This window comes from Benincasa hispida, chromosome 2 (genome assembly GCF_009727055.1).
Source record: "Benincasa hispida cultivar B227 chromosome 2, ASM972705v1, whole genome shotgun sequence".
NCBI lineage: Eukaryota > Viridiplantae > Streptophyta > Magnoliopsida > Cucurbitales > Cucurbitaceae > Benincasa > Benincasa hispida.
This window is the reverse complement of record NC_052350.1, coordinates 43,432,992-43,453,229: the sequence shown is the minus strand read 5'-3', so window position 1 is coordinate 43,453,229 and position 20,238 is coordinate 43,432,992. Positions and strand designations below refer to the sequence as shown.

General features: G+C 31.1%; 2 protein-coding genes across 2 annotated transcripts; both read right to left on the bottom strand.

Moving 5' to 3' along the window:
* Positions 1 to 326: 326 nt before the first annotated feature.
* Positions 327 to 997, bottom strand: LOC120070668 (histone H3.2). The gene has a single exon (XM_039022505.1). It carries the CDS (start codon positions 896 to 898, stop codon positions 488 to 490), a length of 411 nt encoding a protein of 136 aa, XP_038878433.1. The 5' UTR covers positions 899 to 997; the 3' UTR covers positions 327 to 487.
* Positions 998 to 9,972: 8,975 nt separating this feature from the next.
* Positions 9,973 to 14,657, bottom strand: LOC120070650 (lysine-specific demethylase JMJ30). Its single transcript, XM_039022480.1, has 6 exons — positions 14,101 to 14,657; positions 12,328 to 12,537; positions 11,888 to 12,019; positions 11,531 to 11,674; positions 10,673 to 10,765; positions 9,973 to 10,445 (listed from the first exon to the last, which is right to left on the bottom strand). The coding sequence occupies exons 1-6, from the start codon at positions 14,560 to 14,562 to the stop codon at positions 10,248 to 10,250; spliced, it is 1,239 nt and encodes a 412-aa protein (XP_038878408.1). The 5' UTR covers positions 14,563 to 14,657; the 3' UTR covers positions 9,973 to 10,247.
* Between the last annotated feature and the right edge of the window lie 5,581 nt (positions 14,658 to 20,238).

Here is a 20,238-nt window from a genome sequence, read left to right as displayed (position 1 = left end):
ACGTACTAATTTTTTAAAATATGGAAAATGATGCTATTTCTAATAATTTTCCACAAAGCTGTCAGTTTTAGAAGCATTTAATATCAATATGATTTACAGATACATCCACAAATTTTAAGCTTTACGCCTAGTGCCTACCACCCACATTACATAATTTGACTTCATTTTGAGAATATATATTCGAAAATTTACAATAAAGTGATGAATCAACTTCATACAACTATCATTGGTTTTTCATGTATAAATTATTGCATGCAAAAAAATTAATAGTAATTGCTAATTGAGATTTTTAAGCAGATAGATATTCAAAAGATCAACAAAACTAGTTCAGGAAAACTCACAATTAAAGAAGAAATCCATAAAGCACAGTTTAGATTCAACTTCAATCTCTTCTTCAGAATGAGAACCCTAGTTCCCTTCTAATATACATAAACTGAAAAACACTTTTCATTAAACTCCATTCCAACCATTCAGAAACTGCCCTAAATTAAGCTCTCTCTCCTCTGATTCTTCTAGCTAACTGAATATCCTTAGGCATAATTGTAACTCTCTTAGCATGAATAGCACACAGATTTGTATCTTCAAACAATCCTACCAGGTACGCCTCCGCCGCCTCCTGAAGAGCCGCGACGGCGCTGCTTTGAAACCGAAGATCCGTCTTGAAATCCTGAGCGATCTCCCTCACCAGCCTTTGAAACGGAAGCTTCCTGATTAGAAGCTCCGTGCTCTTCTGGTACTTCCTGATCTCCCTCAGCGCCACCGTCCCTGGACGGAATCTGTGGGGCTTCTTCACTCCTCCGGTCGCCGGAGCTGACTTCCTTGCTGCCTTCGTCGCCAGCTGCTTCCTTGGCGCCTTTCCTCCCGTCGATTTTCTTGCTGTTTGCTTCGTTCTTGCCATCTTCTTTCAAAGGATTCGAACGGTTTGAAAAGCTTTGCGATTGAAAATTCAGAGACTACGGAGTTTGAAGAAGTTTGATTGCTTGTGGGAGAGGGAGTTTTGGTTTGGTATTTATAGAAAGGATTTTTTGGAGAGGCGGGAAAGCTTTTTAGTGTTTTGGTTGGGAGTTAATTAGGACCGTTGATTTTGGAAGCTTATCGACGGTTGTTCTTTTGTGTCACGCGGATCGCGATCTGCGTGACATTTAGGTAACTGACTAATTGACGGGATTGCCCGTCTGATGTTTTGTAACGTATTTTTTTTTATTAGTTCTTAAAAAATATAAAAATAAAAGAAGAAAACAATTATATAAGTTCTAATCTAAACTAAACAAGTTCTTTACTTTTCATAAAAAAATAATTATTAATAATAATAATAAACTAAACAAGTCCTCAATTTTCAATTCTCCTTAAAAAAAATATATTTTCTAAGAAAACTAAATTTTGTGTATATCTAGTTTTTAATATCCCTAAACCTTCTCCCTTTTTTAAAAAAAAAAATAGGTGAGATGAGAGATCGAACTTCTAACGTTGAGGTTGATGATATATACTTTGATCAAACAAGGTTTTCGATATAAAATTAAAAGTTTAGGGACCTAATACTTTTTAAATTTTATGACCTAGTTAAAATAAAATATAAGAAGGTGTTTGGGGTGTTGAACTGGTTATTATAGTTTATGGGTTATAATAGTGTATATGTTATAATTGTTGGGAATCGAATCCCGAGCGAAAGCGTGTGGATCATCTTACATTCGATTTTATATACATTGGATTCAAATATTAATTATATGGATTGGATTCGTATAATTAAATTTAGTTTAAATGTAATTTATATTAAATACCACAAATGATTGAGATAATTAAAATTACAAGTTATATTGTATTTGATATAATATAAAAACCATATATATATTATTAATCTTTTGAAATTAATATGGGAGGGAATTGTAATTCCCTCCCCTCTTTTCTCTCTTAATATTACGTAGGTTATGTGTGGGTGGTTTTTTTGGAAAAAAACTATCGTCTTCTTTACACAGATGAATTGAGAAATAGAGCTCTCTTTGTATTAACTGAATATACACAAAAGTCTCCTCGTCCCTCTTCCAAAACTCAGAGCCCACGCCTCCGGAGAATTCTCCACCCAAAAGAGAATATAGAAGGTTCTGATTGGTAGTGTCCTCATTGAATTGTTTATGACTGGTTTGAGGGTTTCGTGAAGATCTCTGGCTTCAATGGTAACTCTTTCTTAAAACTCTAACCCTATTTTCTTCTTTAAAGCATGTTGTAATTTTTTATGGATTATGCATATTGTGTTATGTAAAATTTTTGTTTGTGAAAAATAAAATTGTGTTGATCCCCGTTTCTACTATGAAACTTCAATTCCTTCAATCTCAACTCAGTGCCCAAATAGCCACTAAATAGTATAATAAAGAATGACTTAAAAAAATAATATTGTAATGAATTGTAAGTTATAATAGTTGAAAATATTATGTATTATAATTGGAGCCCTAAACATGGCATAGCCCACTCCACCTACGTGTGGTTTAATTTTTTATATTTTTCAAATAAAAAATTAATGATTTCCTTTTTGTCTTTTTAATTATTGAGAAAATTTCCGTTGGAGTTCTGAATTTGCTATATTTGTTGAAGAACATTTTGGTAGTTGTCTCATGTTATGTTTCACATGATGTCTCACAAGATGCTGATTTTGCAAAATATATATATATTTTATATGATGACCTGACTTTTCGAGACTTCTAACTAGGGTCATTACTACCATGCATTCAAATTCAAAACTAAAAATAGTTTACCATATTTTTGATAAAATAATAATTTTCTAAACACATAAATAACCAAAATAAGATTTGATTCGAGATCTCCAAACAAAAAAAACTTTAATAAAACAAAACATTTAAATTTAAAATTACAAAACTCAATAGTTTTAAATGAAAATACATTGGAAACTTCTTAAAAACATGATAATGGTGGAAGCGACTCTTTGGTCCTGTATGACACCTTCAACAGACATCATCGTCAAGCATCTGATACGTTCTTGCCTTTACCTAAAAAACATTTTAAGAAAGGGTGAGTATTTAAGATACTCAATAAGTAACTCCACTATCGAGGTCAGGCTATGCAAACACATGCGACATGAACTAAATGTTCTGAACTGGTGGGACTTAATTTGAAGTTCTAAAGTTGAACATGAGTTGTCATCTAAGTGAATAATTTTACCCGCCCTACCGTAGGTGAGATGTACTCATATTAACTTGTGAATCCGAAGGAACACATAACTGGTGGACCCGAAGGCATACATAAACCGGTGGACCCGAAGGTGTACATAATCTGGTGGACTCGAAAGCGTGCATAACTAGTGGACTCAAAGATGCACACAAACTGGTGGACCTGAAGTCGCACATAAACTAAATATGTGGTGTACTTAACTACAGTTAGGTGGGTAATTGTTACTAGTACATAACTACAGGTAGGTGGACAATTGTTACCAATCTAGTCTACGTGAAACGTGCACTAAAAGGTCCCATAACATGAAATCATAGCATAGCATCTCATAAATTCATGACTTATAGCATAACATCACATAAATTCAAAACATGTATAACTAAAATCTCAACAATGAAACATATTTGTTTCAACAAAAATGAAAATTAATATTTTAAAACTGGTTCTAGTAGTAAATCTACTTACTTCAAAATTTAAGCCCAATATACTTAAGCAAGTTTATCTTTTTTTGATTGAACCAGACTTTAAACCAAGATCTAAATTAATAAATCAAAATTTAATTTCAACATTAAGGGGCTAATTCTGATCACGATTTAACTAAATAAATCCAAACAACTTCACGAAAAGTGTGGTTTAATCCAACCTAAATCAGTTCAGGTTGGTTTAAAACCGATGGTTTTTTTTTAATTAGACAAAAAGACAGGGCTTATAGACTTATGAACTTATGCTATGGGCTGATCGGTATTATCTAATATTTAATAATATTTTTACTNAATTATTGTAATATTGACTTGTTGAATCATATCAAGTGAAAAATAAATAGATAGAAGATTTTTTGTCTGTTAAATATAATTTTTAATAAATATTAATATATAGGGTCGGTTCGGTTTGATTTTTTTTTTCGATTTTTCAGAGAACTGTTGACCGAACCAAACCAGTCGATTCGGCTACTTACTGATATGATAGTTGCTTCTTTTTTTACCCCCCTCCCATTTCAAACCCTAAATAACAAATACACATATATATAGTTTGTTAAAGATCTGGAACGTAAAATGAATTTAATTGTATAGATTAAATTCATTGTTAAGAAACTTTCAATTGAATTGAAACTTCAAATTAAAATGATGTTTCATGTACAAATTTAACGTGTATGAAAGTTAAATTTGTAGTTTTTTCAATTTGAATGAGTTATATTTGATTTTTGTCAAGTAGCAACTCAATTGAGTTAATTTGACAAATGTTTTAATTTTTATATTTATTTAATTTTATTTTGTAATTTAGAGAATTACCCAGTTGCTAACCTATAAATAACAACTTGATTATTCATTTGTAGCATCTTATTCCAAATTGAAGAGTTTTATCATTTCTTTCTTTCTTTTGTTATTGAGTTGAGTTGAAAGTAAATATACAATGGTTCTGCTAGATCCGAGTAGTTCGAGGTTACAATTCTACTGGAGTTAGTCATTATATTCTTATGAGATGATCGTCGTAGTCTACTTGCAGCCCGTGCAGAGCGAATAATTGTCTTTAGCACAACGTTTACCAGAAGTGTGCCTCGACTAAACCTTGTTATACCATCTGACTTTCGTTTGAGTTTGAATATTATACATTGAATATATTGTTTCTAATAATTTATGTGTAATCAGTTGCTAGTGTATTAAGTTGTATATGCGTGTGTATGGACTTAATTATCCAACTTCCCTTAAATTAAATTCAAATTTCCAAATCTTTATAAATATCATTTAAATTAATTATCTCAACTTTGGCTTCACAAATTTCAAAATTAAAGGAAATAAAATCCAATAATCTAAGAAAATAATTTAAATTTAACTAGAACTCAAAATGTTACATTTTTCCTTATCTAAAATATTATGTGTATTATTTTCTCTGGATTGCTTTCTTTGTTGATGGTCAATGGAGATATATTGGTTTGGTAAATAAATTATATGGTTTGTAAAACAAAAAACATGTTTGGTAGTTTTTTTTATTTTCTATTTTTTTAAAATTGAAACAAAAAGCATGTTTGACAATTATTTTTTTTAAAAAAAAATCAAAATAAGTTTAGATGACTTTTTTAGTTTTTTTTTTCTTTTATTTTTTTAATAAAAATGAAATTAAACTATTTTTACATTACCTTTCCATCTATTATATTCATTATATCTTTATTTTAACTTTTTTTTTTTAAAAAAAATCATATAGATAAAAATATCAAGTAAGTAATTGTAATAATTTTATACCAAGGAGATAAGAATTAGGGTAACATTTTTTTTCGTATTTTTGCATAGGTTTAAATTAATAAGAAAATCACATATTTAAAAATTAATAGAAAAGACACATTCTTTCATTATCATCTTATCTTTCAAAAAAAATAATAATAATAATAAAATAATGAACACGTGATTTCATAAAATGTTTAAATAGTCTTTAAAATATTTTTTTACCATAAAAAATGAGAATTGAGGTAGAAATAAAGTGTATAATAAATATATATCGAACATTATTTTCTATTAAATTTCATATGAAAAGTGTAAAAAGAAATGTATCAATTAGGATTCGAACCCAAGTATAAGATGTGGAGACAAAAGGCTATACCATTGGGCCAAAACGCACACTTCGTTAAAGTAAAGTAGTAAATAAGCTTTGAAAAAATATACACAGCTGGGTTCGAACCCTAGCTAGAAAGGTGACAAATGCTTCAAACCGTTGGAGCAGGAGGCGCGTATGATTAAAAACAAAAACGATTTTTTTTTCCGTTTTCAAAATTCCTTTACAAATTTAAGAACGTTTTTATAATGGTAGAAACATAAAACTCAATTGGCTACCGAACAGAGAGTTTTTCAAAAACTAGAAATCAAAAGCGAAAAATCAATAGGTTATTAAAGGACCCCTTAAATAATAAGTTTGCTCTTGAAATTTTCAAGCTTGTGTTAATAAATAAGTAAAAGCATTCGCATAACTAAATTGAATAGAAACTTTATTAATTCAAATGCTACGAGATAAAATTGAAATACAAGGAACTACACTTTTAGAAAGAGAGTCCAAATGGGTTGTTCAACGGTCATTGGTGTGATCTTCTTTCATAGAAGTTGGAGATTTGTTATACTAATAAAAACTTTTTAAAAAGGAATCGAAGATAAAAACAATAAAAATCTAAACTTGAAATGTAAAAATGAAAAAGAAAAAAATAAAAGAAGAAAAAAAAAGAAAAAGGGAACTTTAAACTAAGAATAGATAAAAGGAAAATTGGTCGGAGCGGATTTTGTCCCCCAAATCTAGACCAAATAATTTAACCGTATTCACTCAAAACTAATATAATAGTAGTAGCACGGACCAAATACAAGGAGCCATCAAATTTCTCAATTAATGTTTTTCAGTCCAAGGGAACCAAGGGGATTTTGTGAAATTGTTTTGTTGCAAATAAATTTAAATACATAAAATAAAATAAAGTGTTGGAATTTAATTTAAGAAAACCTGGCTTGGGTTGTTTCAAAATTCTCCTATTCAATGTATTCTATCATATAATTCTCGTTACTAAAGTCATTAATTGTTTATATCTAACCAAATTAATTGAAACGACCAGTTAATTTGACCTAATCAACTAATTAGCCCAATTCAAATCGATAAACATCATGCAAATTTAAATTGGCTTAATTGCATTAAGATCTAGGCAAAGTCAGGTTGAACATCTAACATGAACAACCTTAGTTAAATATTCGTGCATTCAATTATAAGTTGGTTAGAATAATGCTCATCCAAATTGATTCGCAAACTAACCTAACATATTGCTTCTAAATGATTAACATAAGATTATATGTCACGTATCAAATGTCAATCAAAAGTGATAATTATAAAATTCCCAAGAGTCCAATAAAATAATCATAACCAATCAAGGATAAAACTTATATGAAAATTACAATAAACTAGTTCAAAAACTCACAAATACATCGAAATAGGTAGAAAAATCCTAAACCCAAGCTAGAAACAAATATCTTAGCCCATGATATTCATGATAAATGTCAAGGAATTGTTTTGATACATTCGCAGACTATGAACAAAAGAAAAGTGGAGAGAAATCGTGTAGGAGTTGGTTGGTTTCCAAATCTCCCGACCTAATTCAGAAAAGATGGTATTAATAACATATAGCGCAGTGTAGCAACACTGGATCAAGCATTGCAACGCTCTTATCATGGCATAACACCTCAGTGTAGCGACGCTAAGTGTTACGCTCAAGCAATCACGCACGCTTGTCCGTCAATCTCCAGAGCATTGCAACGCTCCAGTGTAGCGTTGCGACACTCCTCCTATGTATGCTACTGTCTTTTAACGTAAAGGGAAGGGTTGCAACGCTGTATTCAGAGGCATTTTGATAATTTTGACCTTCTCTTTCCTGGTTGATGCAATTAAGTTTCGTTTTGGCCTGTTTTAGCTCAATTTTGTCACTAACACCCTGTTCTACCTTCTAGGTGTTCGAAATCTATAAAATATCCAAATAAACACATAAAATCTAATAATAAACCCGAATTAAGTGGAACCAGATATCACATTTTTGGTGCTATAAAAAATCTAGACCTAAAGAAGAAGAAATTTGAACCAATCTCGATCTAATCTAATTAAAAAAGAAACAGCAAACTTCAAGATAAAAATGTGGAAATTTTTGTAAGGAAATTTTAAAAATCCAAATGAAAGGCTTTGCTTCCTTTAAATTGACATATAAATTTGCCCTAATTGCTGAGAATAATAGAGCAAATAAATCATAATTTTGGGTTGTGAAACCAATTAATTACAATTGCAATTTCTCTCCTAAGAATGCTACAACAATTGGGTACCTAGAACTTTTCTTCACAAAATCAAAGACTTAAGAATTTTTTTTAATGACTCAAATTTCTTCCTAGATCTATGATCACAAAAACATATTCAATTAACTTTTGCTAAATATATCATGCCATGCTTTTGTTACACTTATGATTATAAATACGCAACTTTTTTCGAAGAAATTTTAAAATCCATATGACATGAATTTTTAATACCTGGATATAAATGAACCATTACCATTTATTTTAATTAATTATTAAATATAAATATATTATTTAGATTTAATACATTATCTTTAACTATTTAATGCAAAATTTTTATTATCATTGATGGTTAATATTATAATTAGTTTATATCTATTTAATTATTTTTAGTAATTAAAATAAAAAAAATTAACCATGTTCAATATTTATTTATTTTCATTTTAAGTGATTAAATAATACAATATAACAATATAGTAAATAATGCTTAAAAATGAAGTTTTTCACCTTAAAATCCATCAATCATCTCTCAAAGATAGATTAAATGAAACATCAACCTTTGAATTTGAGAAAACCCTGAAAAGTGACTTTAAGAGTGAAAGTTCTTCTATTGTTCACCCATCTTCTAAATTCCTTATAGCCTTTAGTCAAGAGTTTGTGTATATAGAAGTTGAGTTGGCTTTGACAAAGAACCAATTAAACTCCTCTAGAGTTCATTTTCCTTGTGTTAGGCATACAATATCTTAGTGTATATCATAGTTATCATATGTCTCAATTACAGAAACTATTAAGATATGTTTTATGTAAGAAAGAAGATATATATTACATCTAGAAAAAACTATACAATGTTGGAAATATTTACGAGTCCTACATATTTCTTTATAATTTTATAATAGTCTAGACTTAGAGAACGCCTTAAGCTTCTACAATGTTCCTTCCAATAAGCTTCTACAATGTTCTACAACCTTCTACATTATTGCACACTCTTCTAGAATGTTCTTTCAATATCATCCATCAGTCCAAAATGAAGGTGATAGGATTTTCATTCATCAAAGATGTCAAATATAACACTTTTAATTAGGGTGATCATTCAAACCACAAAAACCGAACAGTTTCTACAAATCAAACCAAACCGAACCGAAAATTCAATGAAACCAAAAAATGTGGTTCGATCTGGTTTGAAAAAGTTTTAAAACGGAATTAATTCGGTTCGGTTTCACTTTCGAAAACCGAATTTAAAACCGAACCGAACGTTTTTAACTAATATGTATTTATTTATTTATATATTTTAAAAAAGAATAAAACCAAACCAAACCAAACCCTTTTTTAATTAAAAAAAAATAAACATAGATTTTTTTTAAATGCCAAAACCGAATCGAACCGCATATATGTGATTCAATTCGATTTTACATTTTAAAAAATTCGATTCGGTTTGACCACCAAACCGAACTGTTTCCACTCCTACTTTTAATTTGAGAGTTTTCTTAACGATTTGGAATCCAAATACCCTATGGTAGAAGTGTTGCTTAACCCTTCATTCTAAAATAATTATATATATATTTTAAAAAAAGCTTTTAACAGACCATATGTAGATATAACTTTAAGAAAATAGCTATCCAAACAAATTTCTATTGAGAGGAAAAGAAAAACATGACTATTATCTTTCAGGGAAGAGAAACAAAACTCATCCATGATTGTTGTCTATCTAGACAACTGTTGTCATCCTTATATACTTTCATACTGTCATCACCAATAAGATGCTTTAGATATTTATTTATTTTTTTTGGAAATAAAATAATAAAAAGATTTAAGGTATAAAGAATCCCCATTGGGCATTTGTACCCCAAAATGAAACCTAATATTTTTTTCATCCATACAAATAAATTCCTAAATCCCAAGAAAGCAACTGTCACAGAGGCAGAATCCAAAGTGAAAAAAACAGACAAACAAATACCAACAAAAGTTAAGACCATCATCATCATCATTAACACTGACATCAAAGTACATAATAATTGAGGCCAAAATGGTTTCCATTGCATCAAAAGCAACAATGGGTTTCAAAAGTGCATTAATCAGTACACTCATCTACATTGACATTATGACAAAAATCGATTCCTAGTAATCAAAGGCACCATCTTGTGTGGGCATAGGAAAGGTTATATCATATCATCAGAGGCTACCAATATAGTTTTCTCAATGTTCTTACTATATCAAAACAAAGAATGAGAGGGGGAAAAAAAGAAAGAAGAGAGAAAGGGAGAGAGAGGCAAAATGGCATTAAGATGAGGAAGAGGTTGAATTTTCATCACAATTGTTCCACCAAAAGCTAACAGAAAAGCTAGTTGTTAAGGACCGAACATAATGCCACCATTTTGGTGGGATATATAGCATCTCACCTTCCTCTAGAATGCAGTCCACAAATTCCAAGTCCATCACCTTTGGAAACTCTTTCTCGTTTATGTCATCTAGATCAACCTTCAAACAAAAAACGAATGTAAGTACTCGTAAATTGTAAAAACATAGACATTGGAAGGAGTAACTCTCGACGTATTATTGTCATCGAAGCAACTTTTAGAGACGGATATGGTGATAGCAAAATAGCAAATGAAGAAAACATAATCATGTCGGATTTTCATCAAACTAATGATTAATTTCTTCTATTAATCATTATTTTGTACACAACGTTTATCAGAGTGGTTTACCTGGCTGGAATTGCAAAGCATAGTTTCATTGTATGGGTAAAGTTCCTCGGACAATGACGCATCATAAAGCCTAATGTACTTTTTTCCTATAACCTGTGCGTGAGGAAATAGTGTATAGTTAAGTACTAGGGAAAAAAGGAAGAACTCAACTAACAGCAGTTTCTTTGTTGTAAAAAGTTGCAGCATTTAAAAAAAAATGGCTCCATACACATGCACATAAGCATCAACATCAATATTCTCTTTCAGATAAACGCGATTAACTCATTATGCAAATGTGTACTGTATGCACACATGCCAGTAGAGAAAAAAAAATATAGTTCTGAGGTTTTTACAGTATCCATGATCATTATTTCTGCATGATCATTATTTCTGTTAAGGACTTTTACCTCTAAAACCTCTACCTATTACCAGACACAGCAACAGAATTATCACTTTAACTCGACCTCCCACCTCAATTTTTTTCACGACCGAGTATGCTTTTAGCCTTTTACTTTCTTTCTTCATACTCTATCCAAACAGTTCCCAAATCAATATATTCATTTAAGAAAAAGCTGCAGATTTATTGGAGTTTTATAACTCTGTGAATCAATATTCCTAGAATCTGAATTTATAACTCTGTGAATCAATATTCCTAGAATCTGAATTTATAACTCTGTGAATCAATATTCCTAGAATCTGAATGCTAAATGACATTATCCATTTTTAAATTCAGCTTAAGAAGTGACTTGTTTAATCCTCGAAGCACAAAATCAAAATAAGGGTTGAAAGAACCAACATAAAAGAAATACAAATAAAAAAAAAAAGGACTAGAATGCTTTCCAGTTTAAACATTAAAAAAAATAATCTACATGTACAAACCTGAGCCAATATGTTGTGATGAGGATCATGGTGCAAAGGCGTTACTGTCCCAGGTGGGCCAAACCAAGCATTAAGAGATCTTAACTCTCCACCACCGATGGAACAATAATCAGGAATACAAATGTCCTTCCTGAGCTCATTTATCTGTCTTTAAAGAAAGAAAAGTATTGAATTAAATTTGAAGCACGAACTGCCACAGGCTAATACTAGGTTTCTTCAAATCCCCTACAAACAGATAACACACACAAACATGCACGCATACATATATGTATAGATGCACATAAATATATCTATCATCTGATTAGTTCTATGAAGAATACAATGATAAACAGATAAATATTATGTATCAGTACATGCCTGGTCGAATAATGGATGTTGAGCAAGATATGTAATATCATCAGAACGATCATTGGACTGAATCCTGCTAAGAAATTCGGAAAATGTAATAAGCTCTTGTTTCCATTCTGGGCGTAAATAGTTCTTCCCAACCTGAAAAGCATAAAAGCTTTACAAGTCTTCAGTTCAATGGTGGAAAATCTATCAGTTCCAATATCAAGTCAGCAGGAGAGACAGCAGGAGTTAAGCTACAATAGAAAGAAAAATGATAAAAATAGATAAACAACAAGAAAGAAAATAAACATCTCAAAAAGGCAACTTATTTGTTTGCTAATCCAGTAACAATCAATTTGAGCTTAATTGTCTGAGAAAAATTTTAATAGGCAATTTAGGTCACATTCTCGAAATCCAATACTGTTCAACTTATTGATAATAAACAAATGAACAGATAAATAAATCACCTCAACTGGAATTGTACGGTCACCAGCAACCTTTTGCAAGTAATCCATGCTCTTCCACTTTGTCCTAGCTGGCCAATGAGCCATACCATCATTAATAATAACAGGGAAACCTGGTCGGAAATATTCACGCAAGAATCCCTCCAGAGATAACGCAGACATCTTTGCAATCATCTTATTAGTGAGAGCCTTTACAGGCAAATTCCATGCAACCTATACATCAAAAGCATTAATTGTAATTACTTGTTAGGACAGCTTTTAGAATTGACTTGGAAACATGGAATATATGATTGTATCAACCCCGTGTGGCACAAGAAAACAAAAAATTAGCACATTCATAAGAAGAAATGATAGAAGAGAGAAAAACTTATTTGAACAAGGCAGGGGCTTAAATCAAAATACTTTATATATGAGTGATCTAATATGATTGGAATTTCAGGTCAGTTCTTAAGCAAGTCCCCTTCTCAAATCTCTTGGTTGTGGGAGATTCTTTATTAATTTTCTGAATAAATTTTCAATTGATGGTGGTGCTATTCTTTCAGGTCGAGTAAGGTGATATGGAAGGCCTAACGTTTAAAGAAAGTTAGAACTTTCGTTTGGACTCTATTCCTCAGTGGCATTAACACTCGTGGTAGAATTTATGCAAGTGATCCTATATCTTTCTTCAGTTTGGGGTTGTATGTGCCGTGAGCTGAGAATAACGAGGACGTCAATCATCTTTTTTTCCCCCACCTTTGGTGCTTATTCTCCACAAATTTGTAGCAAACTGCAGAAGCTTCTTAATGGGTTTCAAGTCATTCTCCCTAGAATTATTTAGGAGTTCATACTTCAAATGCCCTGTAAACCTCCAGATCCATCCAAAGGCAATAGATAAATCTTGATCCAAATGCTATTAAGGCTACACCTCTATGCTTTGGCTAAAATGGAATAGACTAATAGAGGAGTTTTGTACATCGAGAAAATTGTACTCTCAGATGATCTCCAAGTTACCAAAAGATATCAAAATTATGTTCATCTTCCAACATATATTTATTCCAAATGAAAGAGAATTCAGAATAACCATTCATTCATTCTCAACAACAGTGATCAAATCAACCATTAAGTCCTGCGGGTGAAAATGCATGAAATAGAAAATGAATGACAATGCTTCCCCTTATCATGAATCCAACCTGAAGAACACTGTAGCATTAACTTAACAAGCAGACTAACCAATTGTTTGAATCTGAAAGAAAAATAGGACAGATCAGTAGTGTATAGAGCATGGACAACGAAAATATATCTATTTTGTTTTTGGAGGATAAGACAAAAGAGTATTTGTTGTACACTCTGATCTTTGTTTTCTCATTTTTGTAGGTGAGTTGATATTTTGAGGATGGATCTTGAATCAATATCACATTGAATCTCATTCCTTTTCAATGAAACATCTCATTTTATTATTATTGTTTATTTTTAAAAATAATAATAAACAAAGAACTCCCTCCATCCCCTGCCCTCATAAATATCCACAAATAATTAGACTTAAAGGCTTAAAGCTTAAAACAGAACACGAAAAACATCTAACATTTCACAAATGAATGAATGAGAAAAGAAATTTCATAAGGAGAAAGATTCATAACAGAGCTCCATCGAAATCAGTATCAGTAAAAATGAACTAAGAAAGTATCTGCAGACAAAAATGAAAAAGAAAAAAAAAAAGCAACGAATTCCTCATAGACATTAAAATCAGCAACAACAAGAAGTTTCAAGAAACAAAAAAAACCAGAAAAAGGGCCTCACCTCCTTATTACGCTCCTCACAACCCAACGAACTCTCCATTTGACCATCTTCCAAAACCCTAACAATCCTCGCCTCAGCAGAGACCTTAGCAATGGCAGAATCCAAATCATCTCTCAAAAGCGGACCACCCATGATCAACCCCATATCCAAAACCCTAAGTGCCTCCTTAAACTCTCCACCAGCAAAATGAAACCTGGCCATGTAGAGGCAAGCCATGGAGTAGGCATCACGCCAGATTGGGAGAACAGAGTGCCAGGGACCGGAGTGAAGCTGCTCCCAGGCCATCTCTCCGGCGGCCTCGGCAGCGCGTATGTCTCCGGCAGCCGCGAGAGCCGCCATGCTGACGTAGGCATAGCCACCGTGCTCGGAGATTGAGTGGAGAAGGGAATGGGATTCTGCGTCGAGAAGAGGGGTTTCGAAATGGAATGATGAAGGGCTTTGTTTAGATTCTGATGAAGCCATGGTTGCAAAGAAGAAGAAGAAGAAGAAGAAGAAGTGAATGAGAGGAAGGTTAATGGGAAGTGGTTGATATTTAGGAGTTGAAGAAATGGAGAAGAGAGAGTAGATATTTTGGTTGGTGGGGTAAAGCAAGGGTCACTTTTTCCATTAAACCTTTATTATTATTATTATTATTTTTAAAGAATAATAATAATAATAATAAGTGAATAAATATCTACCCAATACAAAATTACAAAAATAGAAAATTTTTAAATTTCTTTTTTTGGGTTGAAATAAATGATTGATTGCTTTCGACTTTCAATTTTTTATGAATTTTTGGTTTGTGTGAAAATTCTCATCCACCTGAGACAAGGTCACTTACTTCTAGGTCTACACTATCAAAAGTGGAGTAGAGTTCAATAATTGCATAAATAAGGGATACAACATTTACTTTTGAAATAGAAATATATAAATATATATTTACAAGACACCTCCGTTACGTGGAGATTGGTGCAGTCCAGATTACATCAAAGTATTTGTTATTTATATTGTTTTCGTCGTTTGCTATTGTTTTGCTTTTAAACGGGAAAATATATGGTACTAAGGTGAATCGAAACATTAAATAATTGTGTAAGACCTATGAAATAAAAACAATATATCATCTGATGATGTGTCAAATAATGCTGAATAGGACTATGTAAATGGAAGGAAAAAAAATCTAGTACTATGTAGTTTGTATCCACTACTCCTATTCATAATTTGACACCTCGTAAAATGATATATTAATTTATTGTTAGTTATTTTTATGACTCTATGTTATCCTTATATTCTACTATTGCGACAACAATTAATGAATGTAGTATGATTTTTTTTCTTTCGTAAATATACTATTTAGTACCATATTTTTTCTTATTTATTGAGACAATTATTGTGTGGGTGGATAATGTGACAAAATTATAACGAACAGTCAAAGGGAGTGTAGCTCAACTGACATTTACGTGTATTAGTGACCATGATATTTATAGTTCAGATTACCGGTTATTCCCTAAACAAAATGGAAATGAACTTGAAAGTTCATAGAACATATACAAACTTTTTATAAAAATCATTAAACCTTCATAGAAGGTGGACAAACAAATGATTAAAAAATGTCATTTCATCTTAATAAATAGGAAAATTAGTTTAAATGACAAAATTGCTGAAAATATTTACAGATAATAGTAAAATATCACTGTTTATTTACTATATTTATACATATTTTAGTTTATTTTCCTATATTTGAAATGACCCTAATAAATATAATAAAATTTGAGGTTATGGTTAAAGTTTTATGGTTAAACTACTATTTTGATTCTTAAACTTTGAAGTTTGTTTAATTTTAGTTCATATACTTAAACTGGTTAAATAATAATATTAATAATTTTCATGAAAAAAATATAATATGTAAATATATTTTCAAAATTTATAGTAAAAATACTAACAGACAACAAAAATGTTTTAAAAAATCAAGAACAAACTAGCATTAGAGACTAGATTTAAGATTTATTAAAAAGTACATAGACTAAAATTAGACAATTGAAAGTATAGCAACTAAAACAGAATAAACTTCAATTTATAGAGACCAAAATATATTTTAGCCAAGTTTCAAAATATCAATGAATTTTTTAAAACTTTAAATTGTGATTCTACGTCGTGTCATCGATAAAGTAAACCAAATAATTTTGGCACAACATATCTAATAGACAAATATTGATTGATCTAATAGCATAATAGATTCCTAATGGAAGATAAAAGTAGACAAAAAAACCTAAACTTATAAAAACCTACTTTATTTATATAGTTTTCACAAATTAGACCACCTTCTAAACTATAGACACTATAAATTTAGGCCTATTAAAATTATCCGTCCTACATTAAACAAATCATAATCCACAAACTAAATACAATTAGTTACAAAAATTAACGTAATATAATATTTCTAGATATGTCATTTCAATTTCCATTAAAAAAAGACGTTAAGCGCAATTTGAAGTAATGCTAGTATGAGTAAATTAATGTTTTTGCATATTAAAAAGTGGGAAATTTGAGAATTATTTTTGGACATATTTTTTCTTGTATAAATTCTAAAATTCAAACTCTAACGATATAATAGTAGTTTGTATTGATTTATTCTATTGATTCTATTTTCAAATTAAAATAACATTTTTATTTAAAATTAAAAGTAATATTTTAAATAATAAAATGACTATAAATATTTTCAGATATAGCAAAAATGTTACTGTCTATCAATGATGGACCGCGATAGACATCTATCAATAGACAATAAACATCTATTAGACACTGATAGATGTCTATCGCAGTCTATCTTAGACATTTATCCAATGCTTACTTTTAGGCATTAGTCTATTTTCACGAGTCAGAGAGCCTGATCCATGCGCGTGTGCTCCTAACCTTGACTCATGCTGATATGAGACCAGAGATATGGAAGCATCATGTTACAGATAGGATAAAAGGGGTCTTCGAGAGTCGAGACCTTTTCTAATCCCGCTGGAGGAGGAGACCCATATTATACCTGCATCTCTTTTGGTTCTTCGATTTTAAATAGCCATTTTCAGACGAAAATTTAAATATCAATAGATAGTGATATTTTGCTATATTTATAAATAAATTAGTTCATTTTTTTTATTTGAAAATTAATGTGTTAAGGTTTTTTTTTTAATTCCAAAATAGTTCCTTTCCAATTTAAAAATTAAATTAAAATATATCACATTTATGATGCACCTAAAAGATGTTTAGAAAGGTTTTTTTCCCCCACATTTTGAGAACCTTTATTCTTTGTCACCTTATTCATGAGATCCTATTTTTTTTATTCTTTTTTACGATAAATATTATTTTAGAAAGGGAAAAATTATAAAAGAGCTATGCCTATAATTTCAAAAAGCTAAAATATATATATAAAGGAAACACACAAAATATTTTGAGGATGCCACGTGGAATTTAACTTGACAAAAAAAAATGACACGTATGCGGTGTTGGGTGACTAAGAGAGCTCCACGTACATCTATGAGAAAGAGAAAAAGAAAAATATCATTCTTGAGAAGTCAATACCCAATGTCTATTTCATAAATCATAAACTAAAGTAACCAATCATATATATTCACGATATAAAATGGAAAATCCCTTTCATTCGAAGACAGGAATATAAATGAACAATAAAGAAGAAACCCAATCATTGACAAGGAAAAAGGAAGAGTTGTCCCCTTTTAATTTGTCTTAGATTAAAAATTAGTTAAAAAATCACTTTTATTGATGGCAAAATATGAAAAAAAATAAAATAAAATCACTTGACCTTCACGTATTATGATGATGAATTTATACTTTGAAAAAAAGTCACCTACAAAACAATCAAAATCATACGTTGATGTGGTGCTTGCCGGAACGGTTTTTAAAGAAGAAGATGAATCTACGTGATATGAAATTGTCATGCTTTATATATAATGAGGTTAAACGTGGGATTTAAGCTCATCCTTTTAGGAAAAAAAATAAATATTCAAACTTTATCTTTTTAGGATTAGAATTCTTGAGGGTTGGATCAGACCGCATCGAATGTTCTAGATAAAAGGTTTAAATGAAAAAATGTAGGCCCCACGTGAGGGGTATGGTGGCCTCAACCCTAGCTTCTGAGGGCTAGGTGGGCCGGTTAGGTCGAGCAACCTAATTGTTTTGCCCACTCTTTAAGAAAACTCTTCTAGTCTTGTTTTTTTTTTACCATTTATGGGTTTATTTGGGATGGAGGTAACTCTCCTAGTTTTTGTAGGATAATTTAAAAGATTTTCTTTATTTTGTTTTATTTCAACTATTTATTTTATTTTGAAACATTAGTCAATGGGTGAGAATAGGTCTGTTTTCCTCTCCCCTTTTAAGATTTTTTTAAAAACCTTAAATGGAAGTGGTTAAGTTTTCTATACACTTTTAATTATCTTCTTCCGTGAGATGAAACTAAGATTTTTTCAATCACATAGAAACTTTGTTTTTCCAATAATACGATTCTAAAAGATTTTTTGTGAGCTACAAGTTCAAAGAAATTCATAAGATTGCTTAGCTGCACACAAGCTTTCTTGAAGGGTGTTGTATTTTAGGAATCGAGTGTCGAAATACTCAGTACAAACGAGGACACGTCTTTTCTAAGGATAGCATTCAACAACGTGCCTCGAACCCAAAATCATAGACTTTCTTAGACCCTTAACTTCTGATAACTTTTGGTTGTTAACTTGTTTGATTTTAGAATTTCTATATAACTTGTTTCATTGTTTTATTATATTATTTCCCAACAATTTTATCCTCAATATTTACTCTTTCTCGAACATGTTTTTAGGTCCAAAATTACCACACAACAATTTCAATGTAACCACACATCGACATTTTTATTAATACTTTCACATGTTATAGTTAGATTTATTGAGATGAGCAAAGATGGATAATTACAAAGAAAGGAGACCCAAAGGTGAAGGTAGAAGCCCAAGTGGTTGATCCATGAATGACCCTTAATTTTCATCTTTGAGGTGACCCATGTAGATTGGCCAAAGGAGACCCATTTTTGGAATGGTCGATGCAAGTCGTTTTGTGGATCTACATGGGTCAATCTAATGCGTTGAACTAGAGAAGAGGTTATCTTAAATTCAAGTGAGCAATTGAGTTTAAGTAAAAAATAGTTCAAATTTTCAAGAGACAATCCATAAAAATAAATAAATAACATTGAGAATCGACTAGATGAGGCATTTAAAGGTCGATTATGAACACAAGTGGTGGTGACGTAGCATTGCAAGTGGTGGTTCAACGGTTTCCAAAGTTACATAGAAGATAATGATGAACCAAAGTTTCAGTTAGGTAAGACTATAAAGTCTATATAAGCAACACAAATAATTTTTCTGTAGAAAATAACAAGTTTTTTAAGTGGGTTTTATTGGGTTTATGGAAAAATTAAAGGCCCAATGGCATTATCGTAAATAATGAGCAGTGACATTTTTGCAATTACTCTTTTCTTCTCCACTTAGGGCAATATTGCGTGTTTTTTTGAGAAACGAAATTTGCAGCCGTCTGTGAAGGAAAGGAGGCGCGCGCGGCCGACTTGAAGAAGAAGACGCCTGAAACCGCCTGTGAATAGCCGTCCTTGAAGAGTCACTCGGCTAGATCTTGGGCGGTAGTTCGGAGAATAGTAGCGCCGGTTCGAGCATTGGCGGTGGTCCGGTCTGGGAAGCTCAAGGCGTGGGCGTAGGTTTCCGTCAGTGCCGGGTTCGGGTGGTCCGGTCTGGGGAGGTTCGGTCTGAGCAACGGTTCATCTGGCAGCGATTTTTTTTTTTTTTTTTTTTTTTTTTTTTTTTTTTTTTTTTTTTTTTTTTTTTTTTTTGTTTGTTTTTTTTTTTTTTTTTGTTTTTTTTTTTTTTTTTTTTTTTTGTTTTTTTTTTTTTTTTTTTTTTTTGTTTAGCGAGAGATACGCGCAGGTGTGCGCGTGATTCGTCGGTCAGAGGCGGGTAACACACTGTTTTGGGTTATTTTGCAGCGGGTTGTTCTTAGTTTTCAGAGGCGACGTTGTGTACGGATCTCTCGGTATCAATGGATACTTAAAATTACAGATTGGTGATTTCGTTGATTATCTGTAATTTGTAAAATTTCTTTATTGCTCATTAATAAATTAATTCA